The 22,224-nt window shown below is 40.1% G+C and overlaps 1 protein-coding gene across 1 annotated transcript in view; it reads right to left on the bottom strand.

Annotated features, from left to right (window-relative positions):
• SGCG (sarcoglycan gamma) overlaps nucleotides 1–21,678 on the bottom strand; it is a 149,723-nt gene extending 128,045 nt beyond the window's left edge. Inside the window, exon 1 of the mRNA XM_070578591.1 lies at nucleotides 21,167–21,678. Coding sequence (XP_070434692.1) covers nucleotides 21,167–21,220 — 54 coding nt within the window. The 5' untranslated portion in view covers nucleotides 21,221–21,678. The remainder of the gene's footprint in view (nucleotides 1–21,166) is intronic.
• Nucleotides 21,679–22,224: the final 546 nt, after the last annotated feature.

Genomic DNA, 22,224 nt, shown 5'->3' with positions numbered 1-22,224 from the left:
CATTCAGTGTCACCATATGCTCTGGGGAGGCCCAACATGAGGGTGGAGAAAGATCACTCAATTTGGCAAGAGACAACCACTGGGAACATTTAAGATGGCGGTTCTAGATTAAAAAAAAAATTATATGCATAGTAAAGATCAAGAAAACCTCATGGAAAAGTTCCTGACTTTCTCACATACCATAATATCTTATCAAAGCTAAGACTGATGATTTTAAGAACACCACTGTTTTTATGACACTAAGAAAGGAAGAACATGTGCAAATTAAACTATAAGATGAAGCTGACTGCAATATGCATTCCAATTAAGAGCTGTTAAAATACAAAATATGTGCATTTGAGGTTTGGTGAAATACGGTAATAGCACAATGGAGGGAAAGATAACAGCAGTGGTCTGTCAATCAGGATTTATTTAGATAATATTCATCAAGGATTGTCTCTGTTACATACATGAGCTGCTTTTTTTCATTGATTTGGTTTTGCTTGTCTGCTAGAATAGATGACATATTAAGTTCTTCTCTAAGTCAGAAAAGTAATGCATTTTTAGGTAGCTGTACGGAAGTTCTTACTATTGTAATATGGAGGTTACTTAATGGAATTAATGACTCTCTTTCAAACTGTTTTTCTGGGGTGCTGAGCTGGTTTGTACTATACGAATTCTACGGGAAGACCACAGGCTCCTTGCTGGGGCCACTTTTGCTGCTTTTGATGCAAGGAGCACTTACTAGGTGCCTGTTCTAGAAGCTGAGCTCACCAGAGTGAACAAGACAATGGAGGTCTGGCATTCTTAGAGCTTATATTCCAGTTGAGGAAACAGCCAATGAATGTGAAAACAAGAAACAAGACAAGTCCTCATGGTGATAGATCTGTTAATAACATAAATAGGGTGATGGGAGACTATTTTAAACACAACATTCAGGGAAGCTCTTTGTGTGATGACCTGAATAACGAGAAAGAGCCAACCAGGAAAAGAGCAGGGAGAGCACAATACAGGCAGGGGGGTGGCAAAGGCAAGGCCTGGGGCAGGAATGATCTCCTGTGTTCAAGAAATACACACAAGGCCCAGGGTCGGAACCCCATGAGGTGGAGGACAGATAAGGCAAGAGAGATGGAGGCATGAAGAGCAGGGGTTCTCAGCTGAGGCCATACGTTAGAATCAACCTTGGAGATGCAGAACATCGCGTTGCCTAGGATTCTCCCCAGATATTCTGACTTACTTGCTATGGATAGGGGCCCAGGTACCAGTATCTTCCAAAGTTCCCTAGACAATTCTAATGGATAGCCAAGGCTGGGAACCACTGCTGCAAACACTTAGCCTGGTGTGAGGGGATAACACTACTCCAAATCCCAGATGTAGAAATAAAATGGAAAGGATCGACATTATCCCTGAAATATTGGTCATCTTTTCTCATGAGCCCATTACATACAGCCATCACTTCCCACCTCCTTCTCTCTCTCTCTCTGTCTAGCTCCTTTCAGGAGGTTTGTGCTAGGGAGGGATATGTTCTGGTCTGACTGGAAGTTTCTTCATGACCCAGAGTTTGTGTGTTTGTCTAGGCTTCACCTCTTAGTCAGCTCTTTTTTTCTTTTTTAACAATGCAAAATCCATCCTATGCTTTGCTATGACAGACAGATTGCTTATCTGCTTATCCTGGCTTATCTGCGCGATTCCTCGTTTGCCCACCTCTTCTGCATCTTGAACTGAGCCAGGTGCAAGGAATCTCCTTGCCATCACTTCGTGCATCTCATCCTCCTGTTGTAAATAGGATGCTCAGACTTTGCGCCACCCAGGACATACCCTCTACCTGTGAAAACCACACGCTGATGGGTTTTCTGAGTCTGCAGCTCTGATGTCCTCTCTTACTATTCCTTTCAGACACATACATGCTCAGTTCTCACTTTCTACTAATTTTGTGGTTTATGGTTTTAGTTGTCTCCTGGTTCCGCCAAAAATGGGATTTGAATGAGTTTCTCACTCTCCTTGTTGCTTTTGAATGATTTCAGGAAAGCGATGTGTAAACACTAACTTCACATTGCTCTCTCCATGGTGGAAGTCTGTCGTCCACATGTTCCTATACAATAGGGCTAACAGGAGCATTGGCTACTTGTGAAATTACTTGTAGCCACCATGTGTACCCTTCCGTGGATCCTTACTCCTGAAAGAATTTTGGTCTTTCACAAAAACTTAGACAGTAGAGAAAGGGAAAAATAGTGAATTTAGTTCTATGAAAAGCTTAAACAGAACACAGAATTGAGAGTGAAAATAAAGGGGACAATTTGTGGCATTGGTCCAAGGCAGACTTTCAGGATTCCCAGTTCCTCTAGAGATCTTATCCCACCTTCAATGGCTGGCAAAGTGATTGTTCTTTTTGGAACAACATGATGCTTTTCAGTTTAACTTTATGTCTAGGAGCATAACTGAAGCCTTAGTCATTTTTGACAGTCCATTTCAACTCAACAGAATGAAGTATTGTCTGGGTTCCAAAAGAGAGAATTATTTTTTGTATATTTGAAAGAAACAGTTAAGCTTTTTTCACATCCAGGCTGTGCTGTGCAAACATATAGTCTGCTACTGGTTTATAGATTTGGCAGGTAAAAATTCCTGCTCAGGTTGACAAGTCAGCGTCTCCCCAGGCCATGAACTTGTCCCCTACTGCTGCCTCCTGGGGTGTGCGGAATCCTCCTCTCTCAATACCACTCCCGGTCACTTTCTACTAAGAGGGTCACCGTGATTTCATCCCACTTATCTGCTCGGGAAAGGGTCCTTATTCCTTGGTCCAATTCTGAGCATGACAAATTCTGTTATATTCTTGATATTAAGAATGGAAACAAAGAAATGATGCTATGAATAATGTTTAGGCTCTGTGAAACAAGGAACGTTATTACTTAACTACATTAAGGGTTAAAGAAACATTTGCAAAACATCCTCACAACACAACAGATTATGATACCTTCCTGAGAAAATACATTCAGATTTGCAAACAAACCTCTAGAAAACAGATTATTTGGATGCAAACGCTGTTGAACACTATGAGGAAGATAATTCCACTTCTTTTTCTTTCCAATTCATAAATAATAATAAAAAAGTTTGGCTCCTATTGAAAGATATGTTTTTAGAAAAAGAAGTCAAGTAATCTTTGCATCTAAAAAGATGTAGTGGGGTCAGCCTGGTGGTGCAGCAGTTAAGTTTGCACGTTCCACTTTAGCGGCTTGAGGTTCACTGGTTCAGATCCTGGGTGTGGACCTACGCACCACTTGTCAAACCATGCTGTGGCAGGTGTCTCACATATAAAGTAGAGGAAGATGGGCAAGGATGTTAGCTCAGGGCCAGTCTTCCTCAACAAAAAGAGGAGGATTGGTGGCAGATGTTAGCTCAGGCCTAACCTTCCTTAAAAAGAAAAAAAACTTTGTTAAAAAAAAAAAAGTAACAGCAACCCAGATGTTTTTCAGTAGATAAATGGATACACAAACTCTGGTATATCCAGACAATGGAATATTATTCAGCGATAAAAAGAAATGAGCTCTCAAGCCATGAAACACTACTGAGGAAACTGGAATGCATATTACTAAGTGAAAGAAGCCAATCCAAAAAGGCTACACAGTGTATGATTCCTCCTACAGGCCATCTAGAAAAGGTAAGACTATGAAACTGTGATTATGATGTGTCAATGTAGGTTCATCAACTTTAACAAAGGTACCACTCCGGTGGGGATGTTGATATTGGGGGAGGCTGCGTGTGAAGGCAAGGAAGTGTATGGGAAATTTCTGTACCTTCCTTTCAGTTTTGCTCTGAACCTAAAACTGCACCCCCCAAAGAGTCATTAAATTTTTTTTCTTTTTCACCCTTCATCCTCTATTGTTTGGGTTTTTTCCAAACCAACATTCGTGCTTCAAAATTCAGTCCAGGAAAGGCATCCAAATTGGAAAGAAGTAAAACTGTTACTATTTGCAGATGATGTCATATTATATGTAGAAAACCCTAAAGATTCCACCAAGAAAACTGCTAGAATAAAGGAATTCAGTGAAGTTGCAGGATACAAAATCAATACACAAAAAATTTGTTGTGCTTCTACACACTAATAACAAACTATCAGAGAGAGAAATTAAGAAAACAATCTTATTTACAATTGCATCCAATAGAATAAAGTACCTATGAATAAATTTAACCAAGGAGGTAAAGACCTGTACAGTGAAAACTGTAAGACATTAATGAAAGAAACTGAAGAAGACACAAATAAATGGAAAGAGATTCTGTGCTCACGGATAGGAAGCACTAATATTGTTACAATGTCCATACCACCCACAGCTATCTACAGATTCAATGCAATCCCTATCAAAATTCCAATGACATTTTCACAGAAATAGAACAATAAATCCTAAAATTTTCATAGAACCACAAAAGACCCCAAATAGCCAAAGCAATCTTGAGAAGAAAGAATAAAACTGGAGGCATCATGCTTTCTGATTTCAAACTATATTTTAAAGCTATAGTAATCAAAGCAGTGTGGTATTGACACAAAAACAGACACATAAATCAGTGGAACAGATGGAGAGCCCAGAAATAAACCCACACATATGTCAGTTAATTTACAACAAAGGAGCCAAGAATATAAAATGGAGAAAGGACAATCTCTTCAATAACTGGTGTTGAAAAAACTGGACAGCTACATGCAGAAGAATGAAACTGGACCTCTATCTTACACCATACACAAAAATCAACTCAAATGGATTAAAGACTTGAATGTAAGACCAGAAACCATAAAACTCCTAGAAGAAAATATAGCTGGTAAGCTCCCTGACGTCAGACTTGGCGATGACTTTTTGGATCTGACACCAAAAGCAAAGGCAACAAAAGCAAAAATAAACAAGTGGGACTACATCAAACTAACAAGCTTCTGCACAGCAAAGGAAACCGTCAACAACATGAAAAGGTAACTTACTGAATGGGAGAAAATAACTGCAAAATCATAAATCTGAAAAGGGATTAATACCCAAAATGTATAAAGAACTCATACAATTGAATAGCAAAAAAACAAACAATCAGATTGAAAAATGGGCAGAGGATCTGAATAGATGTTTTTCCAAAGAAGATATACAGCTGGCCAACAGGCACATGAAAAGATGCCCAACACCACTACTTATCATGGAAATGCAAATCAAAACCACAATGAGACAACACCTCACACCTGTTAGAATAGCTATTCTCAAAAAGACAAGAAATAACAAGTGTTGGTGAGGACGTGGTGAAAAGGGAACCCTGCTGGTGAGGATGTAAATTGACGCAGTAATAAGGAAAACAGTATGGAGGTTCCACAAAAAATTAAAACTACCGTATGATCTACCTATTCCATTTGAGTATTTATTTGAAGAAAACAAAAACACTAACTTAAAAAGATATACGCATCCCCATGATCAGTGCAGCATTATTTACAATGGAAACAACCTAAGTGTTCATTTTCTTTAGACCATATGAACTCACTTATATGTGAAATCTAAAAAAAAGAAAAACCAAAAAACCCAAGCTCACAGATACAGAGAACAGACTGGTGGTTGCCAGAGGCAGGGGGTGAGGGGTGAGGGGTGGGCAAAATGGGTGAAGGGGGTCAAAATGTACAAATTTCCGGTTACCAAATAAATAAGTCATGGGATAAAATGTACCGCTTGGTGATGAAGTTAACAATGCTGTATAGCACATCTGAAAGTTGCTAAGAGTAGATCTTTAAAGTTCTCATCACAAGAAAAAAAAATTTTGTAACTATGTATGGTGATGGATGTTAACTAGATTTATTGCGGCGACCATTTTGCAATACATACAAATATCCAATAATTATGTTGTACACCTGAAGTTAATATAACGTTATATGTCAATTATACCTCAACAACAAGAAAAGTTTTGTCCAGGCAATATCAGGCACTTACTGGCTGTATTTAGTAAATAACGTAATTATTGACTTCAGGATAATTCTGTAGTATTCATTTTGTTTATGCTCTTTCATTGTTCAAAAAATTGTCTTAAACCATTCTTTGCCCAAATGTGTCAACATTGTAATGAAATAAGTTAGTTAAAATTTTCAAACAAAATTGTATCAAAATAGGCACTAAACAAGATTGATTTAAATAGCTCATAGCTAGGCTGATAATAATTTGTCTATTTTGAGACAGAAGAAATAGAGAGATGCAAGGCCTGGACTTCTTCATGACATTTCAGATGTGCAAAAGCAGTTCAAAGACAGGTTCCTGTGCTCAAAGTTTGAGAAGATGGAGTAAATTACACAGAGCAACCCAAGACAGTGGTGAATTCCAAGCTGCTGTCCAACAGCTTCAGGGCGGCAGAGGCCACTGGACTCTAACTCAGGAAGCTGGGAGACTGTGTGAAGTTAGGCTCGGTGAAACTTAACAGCCAACCAGATGAAGTGGGCATGGAAAAGTTTTCACCCAGCTGTGTGGGAGAGCAAGTGGAATGAAGAGCAACATTAGTCAACCAGAGCAGGAATGGTTTGAAATGCATAAGGAAGCATTCCATCTTGGAAGGACAAGGGAACGAAGTGAGTGGAACAGCTGGGTGGAGATACTTAGCCTGCAGTTTGAGATTGGGGCCAGTGAGCCATAAGAACTTTGAGGTACTACGACATCCACAGTTGTTAATGAAAGTCTGGCCTTTTAATATTTCCCTCCCTTTTCTGAATGCAGAGGGTTAACTTTATTTTTTGAGGAAGATTAGCCCTGAGCTAACATCTGCCAATCCTCCTCTTTTTGCTGAGGAAGACTGGCCCTGAGCTAACGTCTGTGCCCATCTTCCTCTACTTAATTGTGGGACACCTACCACAGCATGGCTTTGCCAAGCGGTGCCATGTCTGCACCTGGGATCCCAACCAGCGAACCCTGGGCCGCCGAAGCGGAAGGGGCAAACTTAACCACTGTGCCACCAGGCCAGCCCCAAGGGTTAACTTTTTAAAAAATTTGTTTGTTTGTGTAACTGAGGCAGGGACTGACAAATGAAGTCAGCCACATTTTGGTTACAACATGGAAATCATGTCAAAAGCATATCCTATGGAAAATTTTCCACTGCTCAGTTTTTCCCCCACCAGCTTCACTGAGGTATAATTGACAAATAAAAACTATTTAAAGAACAGGAAAACACAAATGCATGAAGATACATGCACCCCTATGTTCGTTGCAGCATTATGCACAATAACCAAGACTTGGAAGTGAGGTTAAGTGCCCGTCAAGGGACGAATGGATAAAGAAGATGTGGTATGTACACAATGGAATACTACTCAGCCATAAGAAATGATGAAATACTGCCATTTGTGACAACATGGATGTGTCTTGAGGATATTATACTAAGTGATATAAGTCAGAGGGAGAAAGTCAAATATAGTATGATCTCACTCATAAATAGAAGATAAGAACAACAACAAACAATCACATAGAGACAGAGATTGGATTGGTGGTTACCAGAGGGGAAGGGGGGAGGGAGGACGATGAAAGGGGTGATTAGGCACATGTGTGTGGTGATGGATGGTAATTAGTCTTTGGGTGGTGAAGATGATGTAATCTACACAGAAATCGAACTATAATCATGTACATGTGAAAGTTATATGTTATAAACCAATGTTACTGCAATAAAAAAACAAACAGAAAGAAGTATACATTTGGCCAGCCTCGATGGCCTAGTGGTTAAAGTTTGGTGTGCTCTGCTTTGGCACCCTGGGTTTGGTTCCTGGGCATGGAACCACACCACTTGTCTATCAGTAGCCATGCTGTGGTGGTGGCTCGCATAAAAACAAGGGGAAGGTTGGCAACAGATGTTAGTTGAGGGTGACTCTTCCTCAGCAAAAAAACCAAAACTGTATACATTTAAGGTGTAAATTTTATGTTTTGATATACACTGTGAAATGATCAACACAGTCAAGATAATTACCAAATCCATCATCTCACATAGTTACCATTTTCTTTCTTTTTTTGTGGTCAGAACACTTAAATTCTACTCTCTTAACAAATTTCAAGCATACAATATGGTATGAGATATCAATTCACATCTATTAAAATGGCTATTATCAAAAAAGACAAGAGATAAGTGTTGGCGAGGATGTGGAGAAATTGGAACCCTTGTGCACTGTTGGTGAGAATGTAAAATGGTGCAGCCATTATGGAAAACAGTATGGAGGTTCCTGAAAAAGTTAAAAATAGAACAATCATATGATCCAGCAATTCCTCTTCAGTTTATTTATCCAAAGGAAATGAAATCAGGATATCGAAAAGATATCTGCACTTCCATGTTCACTGCAGCATTATTTACAGTAGACAAGATATGGAAACAACCTTAGTGTCCGTCAACACAAGAAGGAAGAAACAAAATGTGGTGATTATATCCACTGCTCAGTTTTCTTAAAAGATTTTTTTTTTTAGAGCAGCTCTGGATTTACAACAAAATTAAGAGGGTGGTACAGAGATTTCCCATATACCTTCTGTCCCTACACAAGCATAGCCCCCCCATTACTAATATCACTCACCAGAATGGTACATTTTTTACCAAGGATGAACCTCCATTGAGACATCATAATCACTGAAAGTCCATAGTTTACCACAGGTTCACTCTTGGTGATGTACGTTCCATGGGTTTGGAGACATGTATAAAGATATACACCCATCATTATAATATCACAGAGCATTTTCTTTTTCTGAGGGGGAGGGTTCCATTTTTTTCTTTCCAGCTTTATTGAAGTATATCTGACACATAGCATTGTGTAGGTTTAAGGTGTACAATATGTTGACTTGATACACTTATATATTGCAATATGATCACCACCATAGCATTGGCTAACACCTCCATCATGTCACATAATTACCATTTCTTTTTTGTGGTGAGAGCATTTAAGATCTACTCTCTTAGCAACTTTCAAGTGAATAATACAGTATTATTAACTATAATCACCATGCTGTACATGACATCCTCAGAACTTGTCTTATAACTGGAAGTTCGTACCCTTTAACAAACTTCTTTCCATTCCCCCATTCTGAAGCCCTGCTAACCACATTCTACTCTGTTTCTATGAGTTCAGCTCTTTTAGATTCCACACATAAGTGATATTATACAACATTTGGCCTTCTCTGTTTGACTTGTTTCACTTAGCATAATGCCCTTAAGGTCTACCCATGTCCATCCTGCAAATGGCAGGATTTTCTTCTTTCTCAAGGCTGAATAAGATTCATATATATATTCATATTATCTTATGATATGATATATATCATAATATTCAATATATATATATATATATATATATATATATATACACACCACATCTTCTTTATCCATTCCTCTCTTGATGGACACTTAGGTTATGTCCATATCTTGGCTAACGTGAATAATGTTGCAGTGCACACGGGAGCGCAGCTATCTATTCAAGATCCTGTTTTCCTATCCTTTGGATAGATACACAGCAGTGGGATTGTTGGGTTATGGTAGTTCTATTTTCAATTTTTTTAAGGAACCTCCATACTGTTTTCTATAGTGGCTGTACCACTTTATATTCCCACCAACAGTGCGCAAGGCTTTCCTTTTCTCAACATCTTTGCCAGCGCCTGTTACCTCTTGTCTTTTCGATAAAGCCATTCCAACAAATGCGAGGTGTTATCTGTTGTTTTTTATTTGTATTTCCCTGATGACTAGTGATATTGAACATCTTTTCAAGTACCTGTTGGCCATTGTATATCTTCTTTGGAAAATGTTTATTCAGGTACAGTGCCCATATTTTAATAGGGTTATTTGTTTTTTGGTTGTGTCTATTTTTATGCTAGTTCCATACTTTTTTGATTACTATAGCTTTGTAGTATAGTTTGGAATCAGGAAGTGCAATGCCTCCAGCTTTGTTCTTTCTCAGGACTGCTTTGGTTATTTGGAGTCTTCTGTGGTTTCATACAAATTTTAGGGTTTTTTTTTCTATTTCTGTGAAAAATGCCACTGGGATTTTGATAGCGGTTGCATTAATCTATAGATGGCTTTGGGTAGCGTGGATATTTTAACCATATTACTTCTTCTGATCCATAAACATGGGCTATCTTTCTATTCGTTTGTGTCTTTTTTTCAATTTCTTTCATCATAGTCTCGTAGTTTCGCATGGACAGATCTTTAACCTCCTTGGTTAAATTTACTCCTAAGTATTTTGTCCTTTTTGATGCTATTGTAAGTGGAACTATTTTATTTTTCATATAGTTGGTTGTTAGTGTATGGAAATGCAGCTGATTTCTGTATGTTCATTTTGTATCCTGCAACTTTACTGAATTTGTCAATTAATTCCAATAGATTTTTAGTGGACTCTTCAGGATTTTCTATAAGATCATATCATCTGAAAACAAAGACAATTTTACTTCTTCCTTTCCAATTTGGATGTCTTTTATTTCTTTTTCTTGCCTGATTGGTCTGGCTAGGATTTCCAGTCCTATGTTGAACAAGAGTGGTGAGAGTGGGCACCCTTGTCTTGTTCCTGATCTTAGAGTAAAACCTTTCAACTTTTCACCATTGTGTACTATGGTAGCTGTGAGCTTGTCATATATGGCCTTTATTGTGTTGAGATATATTTCTTCTATACCCGATTTGTTTAGTGTTTTTATCAGGAAAGGATATTGTATTTTGTCAAATGCTTTTTCTGCATCTATTGAGATGATCATATGACTTTGATCTTTCATTCTACTAATGTAGTGTATCATATTTATTGATTTGAGTATGTTGGACTACCCTTCATCCCAGGGATAAATCCCACTTGATCATGGTGTACAATCTTTTTAATGCGCTGTTAAATTTGGTTTGCTAAAATTTTGTTTAGAATTTTGCATCTATGCACATCAAAGATATTCCATGTAGTTTTCTTTTCTTATAGTGTCCTTGTCAGGCTTTGGTATCAGGGTAATGCTGGACTGCTAAAATGAGTTTGGGAGGGTTCCCTCCTCTTCAAATTTTTGGAACAGTTTGAGAACTGATGTTAATTCCTCTTCAAATTTTTGGTAGAATTCACCAGGGAAGCCATCTGGTCGTGGGTTTTTCTTTGTTGCTTATTTTGTCGATTATTGACTTAATCTCAATACCCATTATTTGTCTGTTCAGATTTCCTATTGCTTCATGATTCAGTCTTGGCAGGTTTTATGCTTCAAGGAATTTATCCATTTCTTCTAAATTATCCAATTATTGTTCATAGTAGTCCCCTATGAGCCTTTGTATTTCTTTGCTATCAGTTGTAATATCTCCTCTTTAATTTCTGATTTATTTTTAGTCTAGCTAAAGGTTTGTGAATTTTGTTTATTCTTTCAAAAAACCAGCTCTTAGATTCATTGATCTTTTCTATTGTTTTTCTGGTCTCTCTTTTATTTATTTCTGCTCTGATCTTTGTTATTTCCTTCCTTCTGCTAAATTTGAGCATAGTTTGTTCTTTTTGTCTAGGCCCTTGAAGTATAAAGTGAGGCTGTTTACTTGAGATCTTCCTTTTTTCTTAATGTAGGCATTTATTGTTATCAACTTCCCTCTTAGAACTGCTTTGCAGCATTTCCTACATTTTGGTATGTTCTATAGCCATTTTCATTTGTTTCAAGGTACTTTTTTAAATTTCACTTTTGATTTCTTCTTTCACTCATTGGTTGTTAGGAGTGTTTTAACTTTTACATATTCGTGAATTTTCCAGCTTTCCTCCCGTTGTTGATTCATACAGAGGATTTTCACTGCCCTGAAAATCCTCTGTATTCTGCCTATTCATCTCTTTCACTTCCTCTCTCCACCCAGCAACCTCTGCAATTTTTACTGTCTCCATAATTTTGACTCTCCCGGAATGTCACATATTTGGAATCATACAGTATATGGCCTTTTCAGATTGGCTTCTTTCACTTACTTACATGCACTCAAGGTTCTTCCATGTCTCTTCATAGCTTGAGAGCTCATTTCTTTTTATCACTGAATACTATTCCATTGTCTGGATGTACCACAATTTATTTATCCATTCATTTACTGAAAGGCATCTTGGTTGCTTACAAGTTTTGGCAATTACGAAGAAAGCTGCTGTAAACATCTGTGTGCAGATTTTTGTGTGGATATGTTTTCAGTCCTTCTAGGTAAGTACCAAGGAGTACACCTGCTGGATCGTATGGTAACAGTATGTTTAGTTTTGTAAGGAAGTGCCAAACTGCCTTCTAAAGGGGCTGCACCATTTTGCATTTCCATTAGCAACGAATGAGAGCTCTTTTGCTCCACATCCTCACCAGCACGCTGCTCCATTTTTACAGTACACTAGTACTTTTCTAACTTAAGCACAGAAATAATGTTCATGTGTGAAACTTCAGAGGTTTCTCACCACCACACTTCTCACCACGTTTGCTCTCAGAACAAATAGCTGCGTGCTGTGTTCATAGGTTCTGCTGTGCTTTCCTTCTCGACTTCTAGTGAACAACGCCTCTGAATCTTGGGTTCACTTTCTAAATCTAATAAAAGTAGTTTATTTTATTTATCTGCAGGAAAATTTTCTTAACAAAGGAGTACACAAATAACTTTCCTGTCATTACCTTGGGCCACTTACTTTATTTGAAAAAAATATACAAATAACTCAAAAATCTATGAGTTAGAAAAATATCTCCTAATTGTTTAATGTACAGCAAATATAGGATAACATCAATTTTTTTTTTTAAGGAAGATTAGCCCTAAGCCAACATCTGCTGCCAATCCTCCTCTTTTTGCTGAGGAAGACTGGCCCTGAGCTAACATCCGTGGCCATCTTCCTCTACTTTATATGTGGGATGCCTACCACAGCATGGCTTGACAAGCGGTGCCATGTCCGCACCCAGGATCTGAACCGGCAAACCCCAGGCCTCGAAGTGGAACGTGTGCACTTAACCGCTGGGCCATCGGGCCGGCCCCGAGGATAAGACCAATTTTAATGTGTAGTCAATATTTTTAAATTAGCATAATTTAAATTTTAAAGCAACATAGAAAAATCTGGAACCCTTCCCAGTATGAAACTAAGAATATTTAGTCCAATGAAATTATAAAATCTTTCAAATGGCAAAAGAGGCAAACTTTACAAAATATTTTTAGGTTTTTTTCTTATTTCCAATTTATGTAAGTCCTGCTTATGCTCTTAAAGGTAAATTACTGTCTGGCTCACTTCATTTGATTACTGTATGCAGTAATACAATTATAAAATAACCATGAAATGATCATGGTTTACTGACAGGTACAATACAATTTCCATTTCAAAATATCTGTTACACATATGAATTTCTCTAATTTTATATATTTTGGGCTGTTGCAACAGTTTTGTATAGTGATAAAACTGAAGTATCATTCTTTTTTTAAAAAAAATTATTATTTTTATTTTTAAAGATTGGCACCTGCCTTAACAACATCTCTTGCCAATCTGTTTTTTTTCTTCTTCTCCCCAAAGCCCCTTGGTACATAGTTGTATATTCTAGTTGTGAGTGCCTCAGGTTGTACTATATGAGATGCCGTCTCAACATGACCTGATGAGCGGTGCAACGTCCGCGCCCAGGATCTGAACTGGCCAAACCCTGGGCTGACAAAGCAGAGTGGGTGAACTTAACCACTCGGTCACGGGGCTGGCCCCTGAAGGATCATTCTTAGTGTACTGCAAAACGTATAGCATATTCACAGTGATGCACATATTAAAATATTATTTTTCAAAAAAAGAAAAACACTTCTTTGCACTAATTTTTATAAACCAGCGATAGTTTACAAACATTAACTTATACTCAGTTTGAAGTTTCAGCTCCAGAGAGGAAAGCAACATTTTTTAATAACATGTGTGAATTAGTCATGTGTTGCTTAACAAAGGGATACGTTCTGAGATAAGCATTGTTAGGCGATTTCATCATTGTGCAAATATCATAGAGTGTACCGAGAGAAACAAAATTTGCCACCCCAAAATGTGTCTTTTTAACATGAGGATGGATTATTTTAGGCTGGTTATTCTTACGAAACAAAAAAACTCAGAAAGTTTTTCTTGTTACCTCCCCCTTAACTGCCTAAAAGAACACAGATAAAAAAAAAACTTGTCTTGGGGCCGGCCCGGTGGTACAGTGGGTAAGTGCACATCTTCTGCTTCTCGGCGGCCTGGGGTTCACCCGTTTGGATCCTGGGTGCGGACATGGCACCATTTGGCAAAAGCCATGCTGTGGCAGGCATCCCACATATAAAGTAGAGGAAGATGGGCACGGATGTTAGCTCAGGGCCAGTCTTCCTCAGCAAAAAGAGGAGGATTGGCAGCAGATGTTAGCACAGGGCTAATCTTCCTCAAAAAACCCCCCCAAAAACAAACCAAAAAAAGCCTGTCTCAGGAAGCGAGCTATCACCTTAGCATAACATGAGGTAGGTGGTGGATGGGGGGAACCTAGAAAAGCTTGTTTGTTTGGCTCCCCTCTGTGTTCTTCTGTTTCTGTGGAGCCAAAGACTTGTTTTCTAAACATTTTCTCCTTTTCACCTATCCATGAATTCCTTTCTTCCCTGAAGCCCCTGACTCTCTCAACCCACAACATATTCTTTGTCTGTAGCTGAGGATGGTATTTAAGGTGAGGGCTTTGGCCATTTTGGTTAGTTACTCAATTTTCCTTGGTTTCTCCCATGTAAACATGTTATTAAACTTCTGTTTGCTTTTCTCCTATTAATGTCTTATCTCAATTTAATTCTTAGACCTGCCAGAAGAACCTAGAGGGTAGAGGAAAATTTATTCCTCCCCTACAGTACAGACCTGGATGGTATACCTCCTACACACCTGGGCTACATGGTGCTAATCTTACAGGACCATCATTGCATATGTGGTCCCTTGTTGACCGAAATGTCCTTATGTGGTGCTTGACTGTGTATCATTCTCTCAAGCAACAAGTGAGAAGAGAAGGCAAAGAAAAGATAAACAAGGAGTAGTTCCTTCTCCACCATATCTTCTGAGAATGACTGTATCAGTATTTTACATGAGGTAATTTCTCAAAGAATAATGCTTATGTATATATCAACCTATGTTGAAAAATATTTCACAGCAAAACTTCTTATTTCTCTATAATTGATTGCTTTCATTAGCATAGGTTAGTTTGGGAAATGATGGCCTGTGTGTCAAATAAGGTCTGCCACCTGCTTTTGTAAGTAGAGTGTTACTGGGCCACAACCAGGCTTATTTGTTTAAGAGTCTCTATGGTTCCTGCCATTGCAGTTGAGCAGTTGTGACAGAGACTCTATGGCCCACAAAGCCTAAAATATTCATTTTCTTGCCCTTTACAAAGAAAGTCTGCTAACCCCGAAATATCTCATTGAAAATAATCTATATCATAAGATATGCAAGTCACGTTTTACTTAGATTTTACTATTTTAAAAATAAATTTGTTGTGTCATCGTTGTTAACCTACGAGGAGAATCTGATAATTATACTACATTCTTACATCCCTTCCACACTCAAAAAACGAAAATCAACGGTACTTTCTGAGTACCCATTCTGATTATAAATTCATACAATGTTCCAAATTTTATATCACAAGACAAATAAAATAACCAACCCCCCCTAATTTATTAGTTTCAAGCAACCACCTTCTCAACCCTAATCAATAACAGAACTGTCCTGATGTGTATTCTCACCTTCCAATTAATATTTGGAAGAAATATTAATAAATAAAAACAAAATTTAATCATAAAGGTATGGACAGTCCAAGAATAAATAATCAATAGATTAGATAGTCAATCTAAATAATCCACAGATGACATAATCAACATAAATAGAGAAATATTTTTACTACATAATCATTTCATATTATTTAATATATCAGTTAACATTATCACTAATTTTTAAATTCCAGAATTATTTAAAATTTAGATAGTGAATGTCATGAAGTCCTTTTTTCGTTTATTTAATTATTTTTTTTAATTTTAATTTTTTTTTTTTTGAGGAAGATTACCCCTGAGCTAACTGCTGCCAATCCTCCTCTTTTTGCTGAGGAAGCCTGGCCCTAAGCTAACATCCGTGCCCATCATCCTCTACTTTATGTGTGGGACGTCTACCACAGCATGGCGTGCCAAGCGGTGCCATGCCCACACCTGGGATCCGAACTGGCAAACCCCAGGCCGCTGAAGTGCAATGCGTGCACTTAACCGCTGCGCCATCGGGCCGGCCCCATCATGAAGTTCTTTTGGTAAATCTAGCTCAGCATATGATGTACAACAATTTTTTTTTTCATAACTGTCTTTAAAAATAGTTACATGGAAACTGTTCCCCCCGAATAATGAAATGTATCACACACAGAGAGTCCTTCCGATACAAGGGGCTGAGGAGACGTAAGAGAGCACCATTCTTACCAGCGAGAGACAGAAATCCTGCAAAACACAATACTTTAAAAATATGTAGTACAACTCATAGGAAAAAATGAAAACTTCTCAAGGCCTAGAAACAAGGATGGAAATCAGAGTCAGAGACAGCTGCGAGGTGATGCTACACACAGAGGCACACAGGTTATTAGACCCACCTGTGGGTCTAGAGGCTAAGCCTGAATCTTAATGCCCAACAAAGACAGCTGGCCTCTGGCCAGAGCAAGGCTGGAGCCCCACCACACAAGCAAAGTGCAAGAAGAGGCCTCTCCGTCTCCAAGGCTGTGCATGGAAAGACAAACTATTGGGAAGAAAGCAAAGTCATAAGCTCTGCACCAATCATAAGCCCCTACCATCTGTGGGTATGAGTTTGTCCAAATTTACAACAAATATCTGCTGCTGTAATCCCAAACCACGACATTTACATAAAAACTGCTCTAGGACCCATAACACCCCTGGGATCCCAGCATAAGCAAAAGCAAAACCACACCCAGGGACACTCTCCCACGGGGTGCATTTCAGATTCCTGTCTAAGAATAACTCTCTGCATAGATGAGGTCACAGAAAAATTACAAACTACCTGAGCAAATAAACCACCATGAGGTGGAATAAGGGAATCGGCAAGCCAGGAATGAATGGAAGAAAGAAATAAGGAGTCCAACATACATCTAGTGAGACGTAGAGAAAGAAAGGGGGACAAACAAGAGAGAAGCAATATTCAAATATTCAGAGTGGCTTCTGTTTTTCTAGATTTGTAGAAAGATTCTCAGCTGGAAGCGGCACAGGCAGCCCTAAGCAGAATACGTTATTTTTTAAAGAAACACACCCTGTAGAACAGTTACCAGGGCTTGAGGTAGGCCAAATGAAGGAACTGGAATACCTTTCTTTTACCACTCCAGTTGGGTCAAGCATGCTGTTCCTTGCTCATATACACCTCAAAGTTTGGAAATTGGAAAGAAAAGAAAAAAAGGAAGAAAGGCAAAAATGAGGTAGTAAAATCTGATGACATGTGAAGGTTGACAGAATTGTCACCTGCTTAGGATCCACTTTTCATAAAAGAGGATGCACAAACGGGCTAAAACGTCATCCCACTTTGCTTAACACATCTAAAGACTTTTTAATAGAATACTGTGTTAATGAGATATTATTTTACCAATCTCCTTTATTTACCTAATTTACTAAAAAGTAAAAGAAAAAGATTTAATTAGAGGAGGAAGACACAGAAGGCTTCCAGAGAGTTTCCAGAGAAAACTTCCATGAGGTTTTAAGGGCACTAAGGTTAACGGTGCTCATTCTTCATACTATTTAATTTTGTTCCAGTTTTATGAAGTAATCGACATACATCACTGTATAAGCTTAAGGTATATAGCATGATGCTTTGATTGACATATATTGTGAAATGATTACCTCAGTAGGTTTAGCTAACATCCATCATCTCATATGGATATAATAAAAAAAGTTCTCCTTAGATAAGCACTCTGAGGTTTTACTGTCATAACAAATTTCCTATATATCATACAGCAGCATTAGCTATAGTCATCATGTTGTACATTATTACCTCCCTAGTACTTATTTATCTGACAGCTGGAAACTTGCACTTTTTGGCCACCTCCCTCTAATTCCCTCTGTCCCGACTCCCCAACCCCTCCGCCTCTGGTAACATAAATTTGATCTCTTTTTCTATGAGTTTGGTGGGTTTTTTTTGTTTCGTTTTGTTTTGTTTCTTAGATTCCACATATAAGTGAGATCATAGTATCTGTCTTTCTCTGTCTGACTTATTTCACTTAGCGTTATGCCTTCAAGGTCCATCCATGTTGTTGCAAATGGTAGGATTTCCTCATTTTTGATGGCTGAATAATATTCTACACCACTTCATTTTAACCTCAAATGTGATGGTCTTTCATTTGAGCTATTTTTCACCCACAAAAAGAATGACATGAGGGGCTGACCAAGGGAAGTGTTCGTGGGCACTGTGCTCTGGTGGGAAGTGTGGTTTGGTGTCCGGTCTATGTTATTACTTGGCTCTGCTGAGCAACCCCCTTGGAAAATTACAGCCTCTCTGGGCCCAGTTTCCTTCTAAGTTCAGAGGGGGCCCTAATCACAGGGTGCTTGTGAAGATGGGATGAAATGAAATACCCCAAGTGCCTGGCTTAAGTTAGGCGCCCAGTCAAGGCAAGTGCGAGGAGATGGAGGTAAAGCAGCAAGCTGTCAGGTGCACGTACGACAAGGAAATCACTCGGAGAACAGTTCACCGGGTAATGCAATGTGATTTTAGTAAGTTTTCATATATTTTAAGTTTTCCTTTTCTCATTCAGGTCACTTATATTTTTTTTTGAAAGAAGAGTTCAGCAACAAATACTAAAAGTCTACTAGACAAAATATCAGAAGCACATTTTTACAAACTAATACCTGGTTCGTGTCACTTCCCCAATTAAGTTTTCATATTTTTGTTCTTAACATAATTATTAATGCAGTTGTACTTTGTCATAAAGGAGTGACCCAAGGGTTTGTACGTGCAGCAACCAAGCCCACCCACATGCCGAGGATCTAACTTAGGGGACCTCTGCCAGGGGTCCGAGACGGGGCTCCCAGAGCAGTTAACTCTTGAAGTCCAGTCCACATCAGCCATACATTTCTGGGGATTTTTCTGGACAGCAGATCTATTACTGTCACCAGATTTTCAAAGGGGTCCATGACCTTAAAATAGTTAGGAAGCATCAATGTACTATCTCCTTCCTTTTCCTGCTGTCTCCTATGCCAGCACAAAGATTTCCCTTGCATATAACAAAATGGTATGCTAAGATCACAAGGTGTTATGTGTATTCATTTTGTCTCCCAATATAGAAGCTGTCATGTTCAGAAATTTATACGCAAACAGACATCAAACAAGGGATATCCATACCGATGACGCTGTCACTGTAGCACTGACGACACACAACCAGGTGTGTACTTCACACAAATTAGATACAATGAAATGGGCATGTTTTTAAATCACAAAGCACCATCACCTAAGTGTTTAGAAAATTAAATGTTTGGGTTATTATACTATGATTATCATGTACACATAAATCATTTTCTAACAATACAGTTCTAGGAAAAAAAATAAAATTAGCTTTACCTTCTTTTGCTTAACTGTGACCAGGTCCACGGCCACTTCCTGTTTCACCCACAGCACAACAGCAGGTCTCGCAGGACACAGTCTTAAGTACTAGACATCTAAATGAGGGCCTGATAAATTTTTTAAAATCACCCCCAAGACAACAAAATGATACTGATTAAAATGTAATAGCTTGTGTATATATATTTTTTCAATATAATCTATTTTAAATCTTACCTCGTTACAATTAATAAAATGCTGCTTTAAAAATGGAATTGGTAATATTATTCTCATTATCTGAGAGAGGTTTCTAAGAGTTTAAAAAAGCAAACAAATTAGTTGTTAGATATGAAAGTTTCCTTATTTCTTTTATGGTCTGCTATGTAGTTCTAACGATTTTCACCGATGAAATGGATTATTCATCACTGTTTTTTCTGTGATTAAAGAAATGTCTCCAGGACTATAATTGTTATAAGGGACACCGTCCTCCACTAGCAAGCCCACAAGTGTGAGTGCACTCTATGCATAAATGATTTACGTGTAGTATCCGCTAAATAATGTGTTTAAGGTCTGATTCTGCAATGACAAACGTTAAACATGAAAAGAACAGAGGCCTTAAGGAGAGTGCAGTACCTGAAATCGTGGCTGTCCCTGACCTGTGGAAGCCTACAGGACAACATTCTTACACATGTGGAGTGGACTGCGCCCTGTCAGTCACTGTGTTTGCCAGCACATTTTCTCAAGAGGAAGTTTTAATACCAGATACACTGACTCTTTTAGTAAAATATTCTGTCATCAAAACCCAAGAGGTCAGCTTACATATATTTTTGAATAATATTGTGAAATCTATTTTTCAGAGTTTTTATAGCCTGCTCATATTGAAGGAAGAAAAGCACAAGAAGACATAAAAATAAAGCTTGCTTCTTAGAAAGATCAACACAATTCCATTGCTTTACAGATTTACTTCCTTTAAGGGACACTCAGCAGCATTAATAGGAAGATCCCAGGCGTCCTGGCAGACGTGCACAGCCAAAGAGCGCTATCACCATGAAACCCACCGCACAGCATTCAGCATCACCGGACCAGTCGTTGTCCCACAGATAAACTGGACGTGACTGTACCAATATTTATAGACGTCAGCTATCCAGCAGTGCATATTATCAACTTCCTAACTCTGATTTAACCAAGCGGTAACAAGCAAGTACGTATGTAAATACAACCATGGGTACTTAAGGGGGTAGCGGGTCTAATGGGGCAAAATCATCAAGTTATAATCCCATTGGCGATGATGTGAGCCACCTGTGATTTTAGGGATCCTTGTTCCCCCTGGAAAATGCCCAAGTCAGCCCTAGCAACTTCGCTCTTACTCCGCGCAGGCAACCCACTTTCTCAACGTCAGGGACAGACTCGGAGCAATCGAGGGCAATATTTTTGGCAGCCAATTTACAGAAAAATTCACTCTCATTCTCTCTCTCTCTCTCCACACACACACACACATAGAGTTATTTAAGTCATTTCAGAGTGCAGATCAGTTAGCTGTCTTTCGGGCAAAGAAATGCCAGCTGTCTAAACTACACTTCACGCGGTGGTGGGGGGTCTTGGGGAAAGGCTGGAGAGGGAAGAGGGCAGTCTAAGAACGGAGGGTTAGTTTAGGCGGCTGCAAGAGAAGAGAGCACCCGGAAATTTGGGAACTGAGAGCGAAGCGGTGGACCGTGCCAATCTCTTTACCTGCTGTACTTCTTGGAGTCCGGGGGCGCAAACAGCCACTGCATTTCCCTTCATTCCAGACGGGATGAGACCACTGTCTCCTCCCGGGACAGCGCGGGCCTTGGCTCCGTCCTCCTTCCTCAGCGACCGCAGCGACAACTCTGCTCCTGGGCGGGGGAGCAGCTCCCCCGAGCCACGGAGGCCCACATCCCCGCCCGGGCTCCTGGCGCCACTGCCCCGGCTGCGAGGAGAGGCGGGGGGCAGACACCTCCGTGGAAGTCGCCCGGGCTACTGCGCCGTCCCCGGGCCCGTCCCGCGCCCGCCGAGCCCGGAGCGCCGCCGGTGGGACGCGCACCCGAGCCCGCCCCATCGTGCGCCCGGCTGGATCCGCTGTCCCCTCCACGCCCCAACACCATGCGTCCCTCCAGAGCCCGCGGTCCTTCCACGCCCCCATGTGCCCCTCCTGCGACTACCCTCGGCCCTCCACGACTCCGCACCTGCTTCCACGTGCCGTCACCGCGCGCCCCGCCAGCACCCCCGCCCCTCTCCACGCTCCCCTCCTCGATGCCCTCCTTGCCTCCCTGGCCCGTGCCCTTCCGCGCAGCCCGGCGCCCCCAAGCCCCCTCCCGCGCCCCACCCGCTGCTCTCCCCCCGCTGTCGCACAGGGGGTCGCCCCCCGCTGGGCAGGGTTGCTTCTAGGCGCCGCACCACCCGGCTCAGCTCCTGCCGCCAGCGTGGGCGCCGCGCTCTTCCCTGCGGTCCGCCTGCGTCTGCCCGCCGCCGCTCGGGCTTGCAGCGCCGGGGAAGAGTTACTGTCTTCCCACTTTGGGCCCGGTCCTTCACAGTCGGAGGAGTGAGCGCCTTCCTTCCAGGGCGTTTTAGGGCGTCCGTGTCTGGGGAATGGGTTCATTTGCGCGGCTCTGGAGTCTTTTTACCGGCCCGTCTCGCGCGAACCCCTCCGGCTGCAGAAGCCGCTGTTTTCCTAGCCATCCTACAAAGTAAGGGCCTTGTCTTGCCGCTAGGAGGCACCCCTCGGGATTTGCAAAAACTTGTGACAAAAAGATTGCTGCACGTTAGTT

The sequence above is a fragment of the Equus przewalskii genome, chromosome 16 (assembly GCF_037783145.1).
Source record: "Equus przewalskii isolate Varuska chromosome 16, EquPr2, whole genome shotgun sequence".
In the NCBI taxonomy this organism is placed as follows: domain Eukaryota; kingdom Metazoa; phylum Chordata; class Mammalia; order Perissodactyla; family Equidae; genus Equus; species Equus przewalskii.
This window is presented reverse-complemented; position numbering and strand designations above follow the sequence as displayed.